At 39.8% G+C, this 19,480-nt stretch overlaps 1 protein-coding gene across 1 annotated transcript in view; it reads left to right on the top strand.

Annotated features, from left to right (window-relative positions):
- The window catches only part of ENPP2 (ectonucleotide pyrophosphatase/phosphodiesterase 2), a 106,412-nt gene extending 88,243 nt beyond the window's left edge, over window positions 1-18,169 (top strand). Inside the window, 7 exon segments of the mRNA XM_067018118.1 lie at window positions 4,270-4,344; window positions 5,675-5,811; window positions 6,789-6,924; window positions 7,612-7,689; window positions 10,874-11,006; window positions 12,844-13,000; window positions 17,569-18,169. Of these exon segments, the coding sequence (XP_066874219.1) occupies window positions 4,270-4,344; window positions 5,675-5,811; window positions 6,789-6,924; window positions 7,612-7,689; window positions 10,874-11,006; window positions 12,844-13,000; window positions 17,569-17,739 (887 nt within the window). The 3' untranslated portion in view covers window positions 17,740-18,169.
- Window positions 18,170-19,480: the final 1,311 nt, after the last annotated feature.

Raw genomic sequence — 19,480 nt, 5'->3', positions numbered from 1 at the left:
TCTCATGATTTGAGTTTTTCAAATATTCACTCACCAAGGCAGAGAAATATGACTGAGATGTTTCTCTTCTAAAAGTCACTAATGAAATAGTTAATTATGATAACTTTGAATGGACTCTAATGTTTTTTGCTGATTCAAGCTCTGACTATTCATGGTCCTAAAACATTTCCATCTGGGAAAAAAATCTTTCATTTAGCTTTTTCGTGGCAGTGTGCTCATAGGACAAAACCAGTCCCACAAGTCAGCATAAACAGTGGCCTCAAACTTGTGAGCCTGAAAATAAGAGGCATCTTCTAGGTGAATCACTGACTCTCAGGGATGGACAGAGCCATAGTTATTAACCTCACCGCTCCATTGCTCTGCTCAGAGGTGAATATGTGTCTTATCTCTAGATGATTTTATGTCACCGAGGCTTAAAGTTTATATACTTTCATGGAAATGGACCCTCATGTGTATTTGTTGAGTACCTACCCTGGGCTGGGAGCTGCTTTCTCTGAGACACCTGTTTCTGTCAGCCTTGTCACCAATAGTTTCCAGCATGTGACTTCCCAATGGTGACAGAAAATGTTAGGGGAGGATCATGAAGCAGACACCTTCTTGGTCTGCTCACGGCTTAATGGGACAGTCTCTAATGATACAAGAGAGACTTTATTTATTTTTATTTTCATTAACAGTTTAATAGTCAATAGACTTTTGGTAAAGTTGTTTAAGTTTATACAGCACTGTTTTGTATGTGTGCATAATAATGGCTATTTGCAATTGCCAGTAACTGGAGTGATACAAGGTAGACTTTAAAACTATTACATGAAATTCAAATAATTATGTATCATTGTCTTATTATGTGCAAAGCATTTGCTCATTTAGATTCTAGGATATGTGTAAGCCTCGGTGTTCTCTCTCCTGTCTCTTTCTCTCTCTCTCTGTCTCTTGGTGTCTGTCTCCTTAAGGGTCTTGTCTCAGTCATTTCTTCAGCTGCAAAGTGACATTTTCTTGGTCTGAGTTCTTTCAGGCCTTTATGGTGTGTCCTGGGTCACAAGTCTAGTCCCCCACTGGAAATAGTCAACATCTGCTCTGCTGGAGTAGAACCGAGGTGCTGTGTGTGTCACGCTCAGAGGAATCACCTCCCCTTTCTGGCTATCTCTAATATATATTGAGGCTTTAAAACCATTTTGTAGACCTAAAGTTCTATACAAATGTAAAGCTGAATTATTTTTCTGCCTAGTTTTAAAAAAAATACACCTATAGGTAGCTGATTTTTTTCAGAATAAACCACAGGCCCTGCCCATTCCATTCGTAACATTCATATGTAACTGTTTTGATGTCATATGACATAAAACCACTCATACATACATCTGTACCAAACACATGTGTATAAGCTATGCATTCCAACAGTGAAACAACCCAGGGTAAATTTGAGGTAACAAAACAGTGGTGTATTAAATTAATCTTAGGCTATATTTTATTATGAATACTAAACTTAGAGAATCAAGTCCTTTACTAAAATGAAGAGGAAGAACAAATATGAGCTTCAAAAATTGTGATCTAAACTGCTTGCTAAAGCTTTAATATTTCTACATTTGTAGTGAATTCCGGATCTTAATTGCATGGCTGCTTTTCTGGATCACATGTATGTAATGTCTTGGCAAACTTATTGAATTTTCATTTTGTAATCCATGAATCAATGGATAAATGAATGAATGAAATGGAAATATTTAAATTTCTCACAGCAAGCAATTCTGGCACTAGAGCCAGGTATAATTTTTACTGTAAGAATAATTGCACTATTTATTTTCACTGTAGTCTTTTCTCCACTAGCATTGCTAAACCATGTTTTGTATGTTCTTAGTCAGGTTGGCATTCACTCTCATCTTTGTGAGAAAGGGAATTAAACATCATTTTGACACCTATGTGTCTGGCTCCTTATCACACACCATGAGACGTTAGTTTTGTTAGAAAAATGACTTAAACACTACTAATTCTTGTTAACTTTAAAGCAGGCCTGAATAGCTAGAGAGGGAATATTAGGCGGGTCATACATAGAAAGCCAGTTCTTGAAAGTCATAAAGAACAGTATTTTTTTTTAAAAATAAAACAATCATTTATTTATCCACATAGATATTTGGTGTTGTTGGAGGTAGAGATACAATGGTAAACAAAATAGGTAAAATCCGTGTCCTCATTAAGTTATTAGTTTATTATGAGATTTAGCCAGTTGATGAATTACAGCGTAGTGTTTTAAGGGTTGAGGTAAGAGAGAACAGGACCCTACCAGAGGCATCAAATCTAATCCCAGACGAGGTTGACATGGCAGTAAATGCTAGTAGACACTTCTAAGGCAAAGGAGGAGAAAGGATGTAGGAAAAGGAAAGACCTTGGGTAGAGATTTTGTGGTAAAATGTAAGAGCATATTATTGTGGGAGTAGATGTTTAAAACAAAAACAAAAAAGAGGAGAGATTTTCATGTGGCTCTCAAGCCAGCCAGCTAATCTGTGGGAATATGAATCAGGAAGCTGAAGAGGGAAAAGAAACACACACTCAAGTCTGGATGACCAAGTTTTGGAAGACAAAAGAATGAGCGCTGGGGAAGTCCACACCACTTAAAAAGGTTTGCCTCACAGTATTTTGCCAACGTGGTATCTGGAGGAGAACCGTGGCGTGTACCAAAGATGCCAGCCACTATTGTAAACAGGGAACTGGGGCGTGGAGTGGAGGCTCTGTCTGGAATTTCACGGAGTAGGAACCCAGCCTGGGAAGACACAAGCTATTCTAGATCCGTATCAAGAAATCACGAAGAACATATTTCAAAAGCAGAAGCTTGCAGGCTCATCTCCAGGGTGGCTGGTCTCTAGATGAAGCACTTATGTGTCCAAAGAGTGAGCTTCAAGTACACTCTTGTGGCTCAACGAGGGACTTTTTGCTAAACGGAAATGCAGTGGGTGACTTGTCTAAGATGTCATATGGAGTAGCAGGCTGTGACCAAGAACCTGTGATTGTTTGATACCCTGATAAACTGAAAAAGGGAAATCTAAATTTTGTTTCTGGACCTTAACGTGTTTCTTACTGCAAAGATGATTTCACCTCTTTCTTAGATGAAACTATTATGCAACAGGAAGACCCAAGTAGATTCTTTGGGTCAGTTGGGCAACTTGGTTGGATATTAGGAGACTGCCAAAGCCACTACATTTTTTTTTCTTCATGTCATACATGCTCAGTGAACAATTGAGAAAAAGTTAGTCAGATAATGATATATTGGGGCTCCAGCTGTGTGCCCCAAACTGCAGTTGTGCATATCTGGGGAGCTAGGACACCCACATTTCAAAAGAAAATTGAGTTTCTACATGCAGAGCAGAAGCATGAGTAGAGATGGAGAAGCTTAACTGGAGAAATCTTTCAGGAGGAAGTGACCCTTAAGATGTCTCTTCCCCTCTTGTCCGTTTCTCCCTCTCCTCCCCATGTCTCTTTCATGGGAGCTGAACTATGTGACCATATTATGCGTCATCCCCTTTTGAAGGTGAGAAGGACAGTTATGCCAGGGCAACAGGCATAAATGGGATGTGGGGTCACTCTGGCTTAGCTTCATAAGTTCTGTACGGTCCGTACTGATGCCACCTCATCCCCATCTGTGGCATGCATCATGCTCTGTTTTCCTGTCCCACTATGTAGGTATCTCTGCTATAGTGAGCAGCATATTGCATTTTAGTCATTTATGCCATGTTGGCCTCTCCCATTGAACTGTGAGCTTCTTGAGGGTAAAAGCTCTATCTTAATTGTCCTTACCAAGTATTTCTATTCCATAGCCCAAGGCCTGACACAAAGAAGGTACTCAGTATACGTTTGATGAGGGGGGAATACATCAATGAAAAGTTTGGAGGGAGCTAAGTGACGGGACTGGTGGAGAAGTTATTCCCAGTAGAGAGAAAGGGAGTCATATATATAATAGCATACAGTTGTTGGCAATGATCATGAGCAGTATTACAGATCAATCAGCCTTCACGGAATGGAGTGCTACGTTTGGGAATGGTGAGAAATAAGGAGGAACCAGAGTTGGTGGAGTCTATAGATTGTCTAAGAGTGTTGATTGATGGCTGCTCTAAAGAGGGGTGTTGCATCGAGGAATATGGCTGCTGTTTTGTTGTCCTCTCAATGGGATAGATTGGATAATATGCCAGGTTTGCATTTGAGCTTGGAGGAATGTGTTGGGTAAGCATTAAAACTTGAATGATGAAAAGAGAATAGCTTCTCAAAGAATCTTGATACTTCTGCTTCCAGCTGAAACCAGGAAATTCAGAGGCAGCAAAAATGAAATCAAGGAAAACGTTAATGGAAATTTTGAACCTAGAAAAGGTTTGGTTTGAGTTTTGAAGGAAAGTCTGACCTGGTAAACGGCCCCCAAGTACTACTGTTATGATTTGCTGGCTTTTTATTTGTTCATTATATTTCATTTGTATGATATGAGCATATTATGCTCTAATTCCTGGGGGTGGGTCCCCAAATTTGGCAGCTTTACCAAGACTTCTACATTTACTGCAATGCTGACAGAGCCCAACGACCCAGAACAGGCTTGTGCTGTTAACAGTGTGGCCTGTTTTGCCTCAAATCAGCAGTTCTACTTGGGAGGGTCTTGCAAAGTAATCTACAAAGGGTTTTCTCTGTTACTTGTGTAGAATGGTAATACTTTAATTAAAGCAACATGTATACATAATTTAATAAGTGCCAGAACTGACTTTTTTCTCATAGAAATAATAGTAAAAAAATTTTTTTTGATTATCACTTAGGGGATCGTGAATTGCCAAAGCCTCAAGTCTCTAAATATTTTGGTCTGCAGGACCCCAATTTCTATGAATCTATGGCAGTTCTGACTTTAGCCTGTCTAAAATGGGCAGATCAAGCTTGAGGCATTTATTGTGGGTGTAGAATGAAGCTTTGCACATTAATCTCCCATGTCTTCTTCTTAGAAGAATAAAGTTTCAAAGCGTTATTTTTTCCTGAGAGGAGAGCTTTCTCTTAGGGGTCTGAATCTACATTCGGGGTCTTAACTGAGTTCTTTGGTAACCGATGACTTCCCTTTTGTATTTAAAGGACCCCCTTGAGTGCCACTTATTTTAAATATCTATACATGTTTCTTTAAGTTCTTACCTAAAGAGTTTTCCTCCATGTCACAAAGCTACTTACTTTAAATGCTCATTAGTACTCACTTTTTATGCTGAAATAATGCATATTTGAGTTGCAGTTTACAAATAATGATCAAAGAGTACCTTCCTCTTAATTAAATCATTGGTTAATTTGATGAGCCTTTCCAGGGTCAAATGAATTAATTCCATAAAAATCTAATTGTCTGGACTGCCCATTCAGCCGAATCATTTCAAAATTTTTAATAAATAATTTTCTTTCCCATACAGATTACAATTCTTTATCACTGAAAAAAAAAACATTAAAATAAATACGGTATTTACATTACAGTTTTGAGAACTGTAAGTCTTGACCCACGCTTAGGTGATCAAATAAACCACAGAAGTGTTAGGAAAACTAACCTGATTAAATTAAGGAGGAGGAGCTCCATTATTAATAAGCAAGCAAGCCAATTGTGGACAATTTGACTCTCTTCCAATATTTCTTTAACATTTGACGTACAGTTTAATATGTGTTTAAGACAGTTTATTTTTTTCTTTCCTAGAGAGACACCTCCTCTATGGACGGCCTGCAGTGCTTTATCGGACTAGATATAATATCTTATATCACACTGACTTTGAAAGCAGTTATAGTGAGATATTCCTAATGCCAGTCTGGACATCGTACACTGTTTCCAAACAGGTCATTGAGAAAACTGGGTCTCATGTTCTTCGTGTCATTACGCTCCTTGCCTTAATATAATGATTATTTGCAGAACAGAATTGTCTTAGAAAAGATTTTAATTTTTCCTGATGAAAGAAATCCTATATTGGATCTGTTGTGAAATATTTTGAATTAGACTTTCTGCAATGCTCTAAAAGCTTCATGGTAATAGGTGAAATAGCATAGCATACTCATTCTTGTAGCTTTTTTTACTCTGCTTGTCATGGCCCACTAGTTACAGAAGCCACCAGTATCTGGCCATTTGTTTTAATAGACTTTATTTTTTAGAGCAGTTTTAGGTTCACAGCAGAACTGAGTGGAAGGGACAGAAATTTCCCATATACCCACGGCTCCACACACGTATAGCCTTCCGCACTATCAACATCCTGTTCTTTTTAAATGAAGGTTTTATGTTGGGGTTTCAGTTTTGGTAAAGATGAGGTAGGAAAGTTTATATCAGGAATTAGAAAAATTCATTTGGCAGTTGAAGTATGTTTTTAAACTCTGAATACAAATGACTACTTCTACTGCCCCAAACACAGCTTCTTATTAATTTGTACTCAGGCACATACGATACATAGATAGTCTTTTTTTAAAAATAGGAGATATGTCTATATTATTTCTCAGAATATTATTTTTTAAGCTGTCTTCTGTGGAATCTCATTCATTATATCAACAGTGAGATTTCTGCCCTACGTATTATTGTTTTACCTAAGACTGATAAGAGAGTCCTGCTACTAAAAAAATAAGAGTTAAAAAAATACTAGCTTAGTGCATTTAAAACTGAGGTCCTTAAAAAAAAAAAAAGAGTCAATATTAGAATATGAGCTATAGTAAAAGCTAATGGGGTTTTGATTCTGGCTGTTTGGAACCAAACAATCTGGCTTCAGTATTTCCCTGTTGGTTTGGTGTTGTCTCTGCCATGGCATTGCTGACTACCTGTGACTACCATACAGGCTGAGGTCTCTGGCATCCCTGAACACCTGACCAATTGTGTCCGGCCTGATGTCCGTGTTTCTCCGAGTTTCAGTCAGAGCTGTTTGGCCTACAAAAATGATAAACAGATGTCCTATGGATTCCTCTTTCCTCCGTGTAAGTTACAGAATAGCAGCATCTGACCATTCTAGAGGGATGTTATTTTGTGGAGTCTGGCGTGTGCAACTTGGTATTTAGGATTTCAGTGGTTTTTAGGTTTTCTAAAAAACCTAAAAACCAGAGGGGCGCTCAAGAGATTGAGGAGATGAACTTCTCTGGGAGCCTTCCAAAAGCAGCCAGAAAAGAGACCAGCTTTCACAAATCCTATTCCCCGGGGAATTCTAAAATGCAAGGGAATATTCTGTGTGTCACCTGACATCACTAAATGAGCATCTGAAAGTGAAACAGGAAATTATTGACATAAATCTTTTAAATAATGCTATAGAGGTGATCTCTTAAGAATACACGAAGCCCTTTAATTCTCTCTCATTACCTTGATGACATTTTTTTTTAGGTCCAATTATGCTAGTAAAATCAAGGAATTCTTTTATAAAATACTTAGTAGACCCAAGACTAAGTAGGAAGAAAAAGAATCATAAAAGTTTTTTTAAGGAGAACTATTGAGTGAAGAGAAGAGATTGAGTGGGAAGGGAAGTGGGAAATGGTATATAAATAATGGGATAAGTAGGAATAAAAGAGTAGATCCATGCATTTCATGCTGTTTGGACCATTTTAGAAGATTCCTTTTTTAATTGATGTCGATTCTATTATGTAATGGACACTATTTGTTTTCCCAACGTTTAGATCTGAGCTCTTTGCCAGAAGCTAAATATGATGCATTCCTTGTAACCAATATGGTTCCAATGTATCCTGCTTTCAAACGTAAGTCTAATATTTACCTAGTAGACTATTATTTGTGGAAAGAAATGTTTCTAAATTTACCACTTACCTTTCCTACCTCTCTATTCATTTTAATAATAATAATACCTTTCATGTGTTTAGCCTTTATAATTTTTGAAGAACTTGAATGTAAATTCTCTACTGCTAAGCCAAAATAGGAATCTGTGAGGGAGCCTGGCAGGGTTTCTTTTTATCCCTTGTTTATAATTAAGAAATTGAAGTCACAAGAAGTGAACCAGGTCATGAAAGGCAGAAGCTGAGCTAAACCAAGTTTGTGCTTTCCTTCTAATCCAGTGTTCTCCCTATTTCAATGCTCAGTGGTTTAAAAGAGTCTTCTCTGTATTTTGGAGGCTACCTGACATTTAACAGCATCTGTATTTATTTATAGAATGTTACAGTAAAAGCCACTAACACCTTCTTCCTTTAGGGGGATGGAGATGTATTCTGAATGTTGACCCTGAAACCCAGCAAGAGCTGAAAGGGTCTTCGGAATCATCAGAGAATTAAGTTCAGTTGGTTTTAGGGCTGTGCAAAGTATATACACTCATAATTTCTTTGTATATGACATACATATTTGTGGATGATAGTGATGAAATGAATGGTATGTAGGCACAGTGAGCCCCAGCCCCAAAACTGAGTTCTGGTCTCTGGAGTCTCAACACTGGCTACGTGATCATAGAAATGCCATTTAGCCTCTCGTTTATAAAATTATGAGATTTGATTGCATGACTTCTATGGCTTGTGTGGACTTGTAACAACTGTCCCATGACAAAACCAATCCATTTTCCATTTCTGCTAACAAAGAATTCATTCATTTGCCCATCCGTCCGTCTTCCATCCATCCACGTACCCCTCCATCCGTGCAACCATCCATGTATTCAAAGACAGAGAAAGCATTATAGAGTAGCTTTGACCTCCCTTTAGTTTATTTACAGTGAGCAGACATATATGCTTATAGGAAAGGTAGGAAAAGGAGACACTTCTACCTAACTCCACTTTCTAAAGGAGTATTGGGCTGTGTTACATGACTCTCAGGGCTGAAATAAAGTCTCAAAATAGGACACGAGATGGTGGAATGTCATCTACAGGGCCGGGCCTCCTCAACTTGACATTGGTGAAATGACCAACACGGTTTAGAGAAGAAAAAAAAAAAAAATGTTTATTTGATGTCCTAAGTTCGTAAATAAAGGCTTATTCAAAGGTAGAATCTCTTGCGTATGAGTGAAAAATTAAAGTATGCTTTTGGAAGGGGGTTTCCTGGTTCGTTCTCAGCCCCAGTTGAGAAATGTTTCACAAACCCACGTAGATCCATTTGTCCTAATATTACATGGAATGCAGCTTCATTGAATTTCCACAAGTCAGGGGTTCCTGGATTTCTTTATCCTCCACTGATGCCTTTTTGACCAAGCAGCAATAAAGGAAGCACACGGTACCACCCTGAGGCTGGTGCGGCCAAAGGCCTCGCACAGAGGGCCCGCTGTTCTTCACTAGGGGAATGGTTTTTTTCACATGCCACATTTCTGCGGGTTTGGCCTTTTGACTGTTCTCATTGTTATTTCTTTCCCTCTATGCCTCTCCGATTTTTATGCTTAAGTTAACATTCGAACTTCTTCTCCACTGTCCTCCTTTCTTTATTGCAAATAATTATCCATGGTACTTTGGCTCTGGTGGGCTGCTCTGTCTTTCTCGTTTAGAACAGAGGGTCAGCAGTTGAAGCAGCATGGGAAAAATGCCCAAGCAATTTTAATAAGGGGAGGTAAGAAATGATAACAGCCTGAACCTCAAAACCCCGATGCAGAATAGAGCGTGGTAAGTGAAGTCTAACACGTTAGAGCCAACTTCTTTGGTTTGCCTTTCCTGTCCTCTTCTGTTATTCCCTTCTTTTGCCTTTTCCCTTTTCCATTCTGCCTCTCTCCTTCCCCTGTGATTGACTGTCATGTAAATTGGAGCTAGCGAGGCCAAGGAAACCCTCTCCAGAGGATGACCACGAAAGTGAGAAATGAACAGCGGAGGGGAAACCAGGCATGCCTAGTCAGCGGACGTGTTTTCCAGATGAAGGGAAAAGCGTAGGCAAAATCTCACTCTGAAACAAGTTTAGCGAGTAGGGGGACAGGAAGAAGGGCGTGTGCCTGAGGGGGAAAGGAACAGGAAGAAAAGTCGTGGAGGGAGGCAAGGGCCGTGGTGGAAAGTTGGGATTTTATTCTAATTACAGTGAGAAATCATCTGGAATGTTAGAGATGGGTGTTGCGGAAATGTGATAGAATCTGATATATAGTGTAAAAGGATCCATCCGGCTACTCCAGAGAGAATGGGCTACAGGGAAGGAAGAGTTTCTCCCAAGGTGCCAAGTAGTCTTTTGTGGTAGTTCATTGCAAAGAGGATAGTGACTTAGACCAGAGTGGACGCAGGGAAAGCTGTGAGGAGTGGTCAGATTTGGAAGACTGGGACGTATCTTGGAGGTACAGAACTAACACGACTTGTTCACATGCATATGAAGTAAGCAGAGAAGTCAGGGATGAATCCTAAGATTTTGACCTGAACATCGAGGTGTGAGTGAGTGCCACGGGCTATGATGGAGAAGCCAAGAGTTGGAGCAGAAGTGGAAGAAAAATCAAGAATTCTGTTTGGATAATTTTTTCTTAGATATGATTATTAGGTATTCAAATGCACCATGAGATGGCTGGTTGGATAACATGTCTGGAGTTGCCTTGGAAGGTTAGGGCTAGAGACATAAACTTGGGAATTAGCCCATCTACGACATGTGAAAGAAGAGAAAGTAGATTAAAGCCTTTTTTCAATTTCCCACAAACACCGTACTTCCCCTGTTACACATACTGTTCTCTGCCTGGAATGTTGTCTCCACCTCTTTGCCTCAGAAACACCCACTTGTCCTTCAGATCTCAGCCTAGTAACCACTTCGCCAGCAAATCCTTCCCTGACTGGTTGGGCTACATTCAACTCCTCTACCATTGTCTCCATATCTTTCTCTGGGCCGGTTCATAAATGACGCATCCACAGCTAATGCTTTAGGATGGATTGCTCTTAAGAATCACAGAAGCTCTCCTGTCTCTTGGCTTGTGACGTTTGGCTTGTTTAATGCATCCAAGAGAGAATTTGGCCAAAGCAGGAGTTTTGTTCACGGAGAACTGATTTTGTTTTTGTACAGGAGTCTGGAATTATTTCCAAAGGGTTCTGGTGAAGAAATATGCTTCAGAAAGAAATGGAGTTAATGTGATAAGTGGACCAATTTTTGACTATGACTACGATGGCTTACATGACACACAAGACAAAATCAAACAGTAAGCTTTCCATTTCCACGCAACGTGTGCTTTTAAATTCCAAGATCTCACGCAAGAATATTTTTCAAATATTCACGTACTAGAGAAGAGCTGATACCTCTTAAACCTGTTGTTCTTTGAATCTCCTTGTGATTTCTTCAGTTCTTTTGGACCTGTGATTAAACGAGGCATTGGTGGTTGGAAAGGAATTAGGATTTGTGGTAAATAAATGCACTTTTCATTTTCATGAAAGAAAATGTATCAGAAGATTAGAAATTTTTTTAAGTTTGTTCTTCAACAACTCTTTAGTGGGAAGATGATCATTTTCACTTGTGTTCACTATTTGGGGGGGACTTTTAGAATTCCTTAGGTTTTCTGAGTCAGTACATTTCAATAGGAAATTACATATGAACTTTGGTCAAATCTCATTTCTGTCCCTCTCTGTGGTGCTGTTAGGGATATAAAAGGATGAGGCATACTCTGTTCATAAGGAGCTTACAGTCTGGTGGAGAAAGTAAGAAGATATAAATAGAAAAAATTCATAATAGGTCATCATTTAATTTTTTTAAGGAGCTGCTATAACTAATATTTGAAAAACTTTTTAAATTTTTTTAATTTCATTTTTGGCTGCGTTGGGTCTTCGTTGTTGTGTGCAGGCTTTCTCTAGTTGTGGCAGGTGGGAGCTACTCTTCATTTAGGTGTGCGGGCTTCTCATTGCGGTGGCTTCTCTTGTTGCGGAGCACGGGCTCTAGGCACGCGGGCTTCAGTAGTTGTGGCTTGTGGGCTCTAGAGCGCAGGCTCAGTAGTTGTGGCGCACGGGCTTAGTTGCTCTGTGGCACGTGGGATGTTCCTGGACCAGGGCTCCAACCCGTGGCCCCCGCATTGGCAGGCAGATTCTTAACCACTGCGCCACCAGGGAAGCCCTCTTCATTTAATTTTATAGGTGCATGAAACAATTAGAGAGCAATACAGAATATGAGAGGGTTTCATTGTGACTGACAGACATAAAATGCCAATTTTTTTTCATATATATAACTAATAAAATAGGTGTTATCCTATCCCCTTTCCAGTCATCCATAAGAGAAATTTGATCCTACTTATACATTTATTTTATTGCTGATTATTGCCATAGTTTTCAGCCAAATTATATTGTAAGTTCAATCATAATTTCAATATTTTGAAATGATTAAAATTAAGATAATAGAAAAACCATGAATTTCTGTACTATCTCTACTCAAAATATTGTTTTATACTTTTGTAACTCATCAGTAACACTCAGTTCATAGAATTTTCTTTAGTAAATGAATTCTCTGTACCAACTGTATCAAGTTCAGGATCTCACTGTGGCTGGAAGGGCTATCACTCTCCTAGCTCCTGTGTTTCCTGCCTCCGGTCCATTTTATACAAGTCTATGAAAGTTATTTTCCTGAAACATGGATCTCATAATGGCACTTCCTAGCACAGAAACCTGCAGTGGAGCATTACTGCCTGAAAAATAATGCCCAAACTCTACAACTTTGGCACTCAGAACCCCACTTACTTTGGCTTTTATTGACTCTTCCAGACTTACATTTCTACTCCATTGACCTATGCATTATGTCCTGCCTCTGAGAATTGGTTCAAGCTGTTTTCTTTGTCTGGAGTATCTTTTTCACTCTACCAGGCTGAGCGAAAGAGGAGATTCTAGGCATTGAAAACATGATATTCAAAGATATAGAAGTGGGTTGACACTTGTAAGTGAAAAATTACTCCACTGAGTGAAATTTAATTTTAGTGACTTGGGTAATATACACTGGCCACCATTTAAAAAAGAAAGCTACTACCTCGGCTATAGTTTGATTTTGCCTTCCTGTTTCAGTTACGTGGAAGGCAGTTCTATTCCTGTTCCAACTCACTACTACAGCATCATCACCAGCTGCCTGGATTTCACCCAGCCCGCCGACAAGTGTGACGGCCCCCTCTCCGTCTCCTCGTTCGTCCTTCCTCACAGACCGGACAATGATGAAAGCTGCAATGTGAGTTCAAAACAGTGTCCTTTAGGATTTGCTGACAGAATTCACCTTGGGGTCTTAATTTATATTCCCACCCTTGAACTAGGACATACTTATCCTAAAACATTTGCACTACACAAATGAGTATACAAATTGGGTCTTTAGAAAGGACCCAAAGGAAACTTTGCATAACACTTGGGAACTTTGTGCTCTAATGGCTTTTTATTTTTCAGCATAGGGGTGTGTGGGATGTGTGTGCATTTAATGTTGTTCTATTTCTGTGTTTGATTTTGGCAAATGATAGGAGTGCCCACATGTTTTCCATTTTGCAAAAGACATAGATATTTTGTAAAAAGTGAAAAGTAACACAATTTTGGTAATTACTGAAATGAGGGAAGAGTTCTCAGGAGCTCATTATATCATTCGTTCTACTTTTGTGGATGTTTGAAAATTTCATTAATAAAAACTTTTTTAAAAAGACACACACACACAGGAATCTATACTTTACAAATCAGAGTTTCATTTGCTACTAGTTATGAGGGCAGATGTAACAGGTCACCCCATTCTTAAATGGCACAGATGACTCTTGATTCACTGATTCCAACGTGAAAGGAGGACGGCATGGCAAAAAAGCCCTGAGGAAGGCAGACAGGATCCATGCTCTGTGCTCCTGTCTCTGTACTAATGCTGCACTCAGGGACAAATCACATGATCAGTCCAGGTTTCTTTAACGTGATGGAAATCCTGTGTTCCAAGGTTGATTTTCGAAGTAATAGTCTCTATGCTTTTGTTTATATAATAGAATAGGAGATAAAATCTACAGAGGAAGATGTTTAGTCAAAAAGCAGTACTCAAATTCCTTAATTATGTTAAGGTACCCTGGGAAAAATGATGGTGTATTTAACATAGTCACACTCCAGGCAGCCTTCAAGGGGGAAAGTCAATGAAACAAGCACAGAAATTGCTTCACTAAAAGGCAAAGACCCTTAAGAATAGCTTCAACAGAGATTTTCAGCTTCGTGGACAAGGCAGCTTTGGGGCTATGGCTTCAATTATAGGTGAAGATTGAAGCTATGACCATCCAAAACAAAATAACAGATGCAGACAAAAAATTGCAAGTTGAAATATGGCTGAAAAAGCTAATTAAGTTGGCTAGAATATTGGAAATGAGGATCATAGTGAGAGATAAGGTTTTAAAGTTCGCGTGGAATCAGATTTAAAATAAAAGTAGTCGTGGTAGTAATCACAGAGCCCGTAGCAGTAGTAGTTACCATTGATTGAGTCCATGTTACTATCCAAGTACTGTGCAGGTCCTCTCATTCATTATTTCTAATCATCTCATTATCCTATTAGGCAGGTATATATGAGCTCCTCCCCCTCCCCTTTTAGTAACTCTTGAGAAACCTGTAGCTCATGAAGAAAAAGTATGTAACATGATTACTGGTTAGTCAGTAGAAAAGTAGAACTTTAGATTCAAGGCCTCTGATTCCAAAAGCCCATCCTTTTTCAAATTTATCAGATTTCTATAGTGGAAGCTTGGGGCCTTAAGACTTTTTTTCTCATCACACAGACAATAGATAACCACAGAAAATGTTTAGGCATAAGAGCAACATTGTAGACTCTGTTCTGGGGAGATAAATTTGAATTGGAGGGGATCAAGCATGGTCCTCAAAGGTTTTTGGCAAAAGTCCCAGGATTGAGGGACCAGAACTTGAACTGGGTGTGGTCTTGGAAATTTCTAAAGGAAGGTGGAAGACAGCAATACTATACTGGAAGGATAAATAAGATCTTAGAAATAATTGGATGGGAAGTGGAGAAGCAAGGGAACTTCAAGTGAGAGAGCAGCTGTCCTCAGTTTATTGGCTTGACTTTCTCAATTTTGATTGTTTGCAGCCCAAGAGACTAGGTAATGGTGTACCGGAGGGAGGTAATGCCTCTGGATAGCATGATGTACTTTTTGAACTTCAGTTTTACTAAAATCTTGTTCTGGGAAGGTAAACTTTTTGAAAAAAATGTAAACACCTATTTTATGGAGTTAAATTCAAAGTTGCCATACATGTTTAAGATCAGGCAGAGACTACAAAGACATTTCAGACTTAAAGTAGGCCATTTAAGAGACACCTCAGTTCCTGGGGGATGTACGTTCATGTTTCCCTGTCATTAGGGGAGTTTGGTGCTGCAGGAGTTTGAAAAACGTTCTGAACTCAGCTCAGAGACAGTTCTTTATTCACCCTTATGTTACATCTGACAAATGAAATCCACTGATGTCCCCATACATCTTCCTCTCTGCACAGCGCTTAGAGGCATTTCTTATAGAGTCCAAGGCCAGCATGCCTCTTATTGAAGACCCCCCCCTGCCTACGTAGACACTTGTCTTTGCCTTAAAGTCCACCTTAAGACTTCTGGGACTTGAATTCACAAACTCACTTGGGAGGAAGTCAGGGAGAAAAGGCAGGTGAAGGATAAATGTCCATAGCAAGAAAAACACTAAGCAAGTTCCTGGACTGTGCTTTCGTTTGCATTAATGTGTAAAGTTATTTATTTTTAAAATTTATTTTTAAAGTTTTTCTTTTCCTCTCTTGGTGCACATGAACTTTTATTCGACTTTTATTAGTTTTGCATTTCGTACTAGAGTCTCCTGCAGCAAATACTTCTGTGGGTTGCTAGCTAGCAAGAGGCAGAAGTCATTTCCTTCATGTGTAACATAGCCCAGTATTTGGACTAATTGGAGGCTGGATTTTAGCCTGTGAGAACCAGAGGAGAATGCCTCTCAAATGAAATTGGCAAATCACTTCCCAAGGAAAGAAATAGCAAAAGACAGATTTTCCCCCAAATTCGTATAATCCCAGCTCGCCATTATTTAAATTAGGAAAAACCTTTTCACTTCTTCTCCACACATTCAAATGACTGCCTTTACAAAGGAAACATTAGACTTACTGACCATTGAAAAATCAAATAGATGAGTTGAATATGAAAATTCTCCCGAAAATATCACTTCATGCTTACTCTGCTTACTCTGAGGGGGTCCCGACCCATTTGGAGACCTCCTACTTCGTTAATTATATGGTCACGCTGAGGATTGGTCAGTACCGTTGTGGGTAGAGTTATATTTAGGCCTGTTCTTTCCTATGACTCGCAGAGATCTTGGTTAGCTTGGGTTAGGAGGGTGGGGCATGGAGGGTTAAAATCCTTATTTCCCCCAGCCTGCAAAGCAATTTCTTCCTGTTTCTTCATTTTGCCTGGGATGGCCAGGCATCAGTTTCCCGAACCAACGCCCTCCTGTGCATATTTAGCACTGGCACAAGCTGCAGGAGCTCCCTGTCCAGGTCCGTGTGGGTTGGAGCTTTCGGAGAAGACCCAGTGCAGGTTCTTGGGCTTTGGTGGGTAGGTCATTGAGACCACTTGCAGTCAAAGACTTGGGTGAGGGCACACCTGAACATTCTCAGCCCTGGGATGCACAGCTACCCTTCGACTTGTAGAAAGACTTTTGGAAGCCATTGCAATTCTGGGGGCATTTGGGAATAAAATTAGTGGCAAAGACCCTCCTGCCCCATGTCTACTGACAAAGGTAGACATTTCTCCACATTCTCAAGGTTCTCAGATCTCGTTCCTTCTCTCAAGTTCCCTCGAAAGTGAAAGAAGACATTTTTTAAATGTAAAGGACTGCTTTATCTGCACTGCCTTTTTGTTTCTACTTAGACGTGAAATAGATTTGTTTAGTGTGGGACATTTCAATGTCTTTCATCTCGAATTTGTGCCAGTGAGGCAATTTTGGGCAGGTAGTTAAGACAGAAAGAGATTTCCTTCCTTCCCATGATGGGAAAACCCATGATGTTGTTTCCTTACTTTACTCTTTTTTTTTCCCCTTCTTCCTTCCTCTCCTTCCTCCTTCCCGGGGAGCTGAAGTAAGCATTATTATTCTTATGAACCAATGAAGAAACTGAGGCCTAGAGAGGTCAAGCAGCTTCAGCAAGGTCTCACAGCCAGGAAGTGGAAGAGTGGCGACTTCAACTCAGGCCTCTCGGGCCCCAAAGTGCCAGGTGTATCAACTGAGCTGCTTAGAGTCGAACTCATTCAAATATCAATTCACGGCCATCTAATAGATGATGTCTTTGATCTAGCACATTCTTCTGAAGGACTAGAAATGCACTCGCATCATTTTGTGCGTTGGGCACAAGCTCTTTCCTTCCCTTGGGAGGCATAGGAGCATTCCTAATCCCTCATGCTTTGCACTTCTCATTGCAGTTTGACAGCAGGGGAAAGAAACGAATCACTGAATGCTCCAGGGCCTTTGGTTTTCCCAATTTTGATTTACGTTAGGAGAACGTATTGCACCAAATGCCGTTTCGCGCCACACATCTGGTTTATTTGGTACAGCTAATTGCTGTTGAAAATGTTCACAGCCAAGGGCCAGTATTTGTGGCCCGTTGCCAGCAGCACTGTGGGAGAGAGGTGGGGAGGACGGGAAGGAATAACACGCCTTGGCTTTGGGTGCAGGAGTATGTAGAGGTCATTTGTGGACTTGGAGCAAATGGACTGTGCAGAGAAACTCCTCTGGAGAATTCTGACTCTGTACTCCCTTTCCGCTGCAGAGCTCAGAGGATGAGTCGAAATGGGTAGAAGAGCTTATAAAGATGCACACGGCTCGGGTGCGGGACATTGAACATCTTACCAGTCTGGATTTCTTCCGCAAGACCAGCCGCAGCTATACAGAAATTCTGACACTAAAGACATACCTGCATACATATGAGAGCGAGATTTAACCTTCTGATCCTCTGCGGTGCAGTCTTATCAACTGGTGTATATTTTTATATTATTTTTGTATTTATTAATTTGAAACCAGGACATTAAAAAAAATGTTAGTATTTTAATCCTGTACCAAATCTGACATATTACGCCTGAATGACTCCACTGCTTTCCCCTAACGCTCGATATAGGTAGTCTTGTGTTCTGAGTAGAGCTTGTAATAATTACTGCAGCTTGCATTTTTAGTGGAAGCTTCTAAACGGTGCTGCACATTTGATATTTGCATTGAGGAAATATCAATTTTTCAATGCACAGTTGCCACATTTAGTCCCGTACTGTATTGAAATACTGATTTTGTAAAGTTGCATTCACTTACTGTTAATTATGAGAGACATATTTAAGCCTTATAGACCAATCTTAAATATAATAAATCACACATTCAGTTTTTTTCTGGTTTTATTTGGTCTTTATTTCACATAAATTAGAGTGTTTGCTTCTGGTATATTTCATGCATAAAATGTATACATTTCTTGTATTGGGCCCTCTTCCTAGTTGGATGTAGTTCACATAGTAAAAGGGACATCCTTAATATTCAACTGTGGTGGCCTGGATGAGATAGATGAGGTACATATCTATGGGAAATCAAGGGCAGAGGAAAAGAGGAGTCAGAAGAACTCTGGAATATCCTCTCTCACCTCACCTATCTATTTTAAAAATACTTTGAAGTTTGGAGGAACAGGTTCTTTTGATCAAGTTGTTTCAAAGCTTTTATTAGACTCAGCAGAGACTATATTAAGGCTATATTCTGTATAAGTATCAACGTAAGAACCAGGGAGGATATAAAGAGAAATAAGACACTGGGATGAAATATAGACATAAATGTGTAATTCACCAATCAAAGTTGAGAATAATAAATGCCAAGTGAAAAGTGTTATTAATCATGCAATATGACAGAAGGGTCTGAATGATAGGTGGGGTGATTTTTGATGGACCCAGTTGTGGCTTTAAGTAATAATGAAGCACAAAGTGAGGAATCATTCAGAGATTTTCAGTCCTTCTGATTGTGTCAGGGAGAAAGGTGCACCTTAGTATTGCCATGTCTCTAACCGTTAGTAATCTCCCATAAAAAAAAAAAAAAAAAAAAAGAACAGCACTTCTTTTTCATCATGTTAATTTTTACAGTAGCCACCTTTTATGGTCAGTGGAATGGGCTTTTAATTTCTATAAATTCTCCTTTAAAAGTAAATCTGCTTAAGAAGGAAGACATTGTGGGGACTTCCCTGGTGGCGCAGTGGTTGAGAATCCGCCTGTCGATGCAGGGGACACGGGTTCGAGTCCTGGTCCGGGAAGATCCCACATGCCGCGGAGCAACTTAGCCCGTGTGCCACAACTACTGAGCCTGCGCTCTAGAGCCCGCGAGCCACAGCTGCTGAACCCACGTGCCACAACTACTGGAGCCCGCGCGCCTAGAGCCCGTGCTCTGCAACCAGAGAAGCCACCGCAATGAGAAGCCCGTGCACGGCAACGAAGAGTAGCCCCTGCTCGCTACAACTGGAGAAAAGCCCGTGCGCGGCAACGAAGACCCAACACAGCGAAAAATAAATAAATAAACAATTTTATTTTTTTAAAAAAGAGGGAAGACATTGTGTTAAATAAAAAATACATAATAACAAAAGTAGGACAGATGGTGGTGGGGTTATGTGAAAAATCATGAATGTGGTATGAGAAAAACCGATGTTTGGGAAACACAGCTACAGG

This window comes from Kogia breviceps, chromosome 17 (genome assembly GCF_026419965.1).
Source record: "Kogia breviceps isolate mKogBre1 chromosome 17, mKogBre1 haplotype 1, whole genome shotgun sequence".
NCBI lineage: Eukaryota > Metazoa > Chordata > Mammalia > Artiodactyla > Physeteridae > Kogia > Kogia breviceps.
This window is presented reverse-complemented; position numbering and strand designations above follow the sequence as displayed.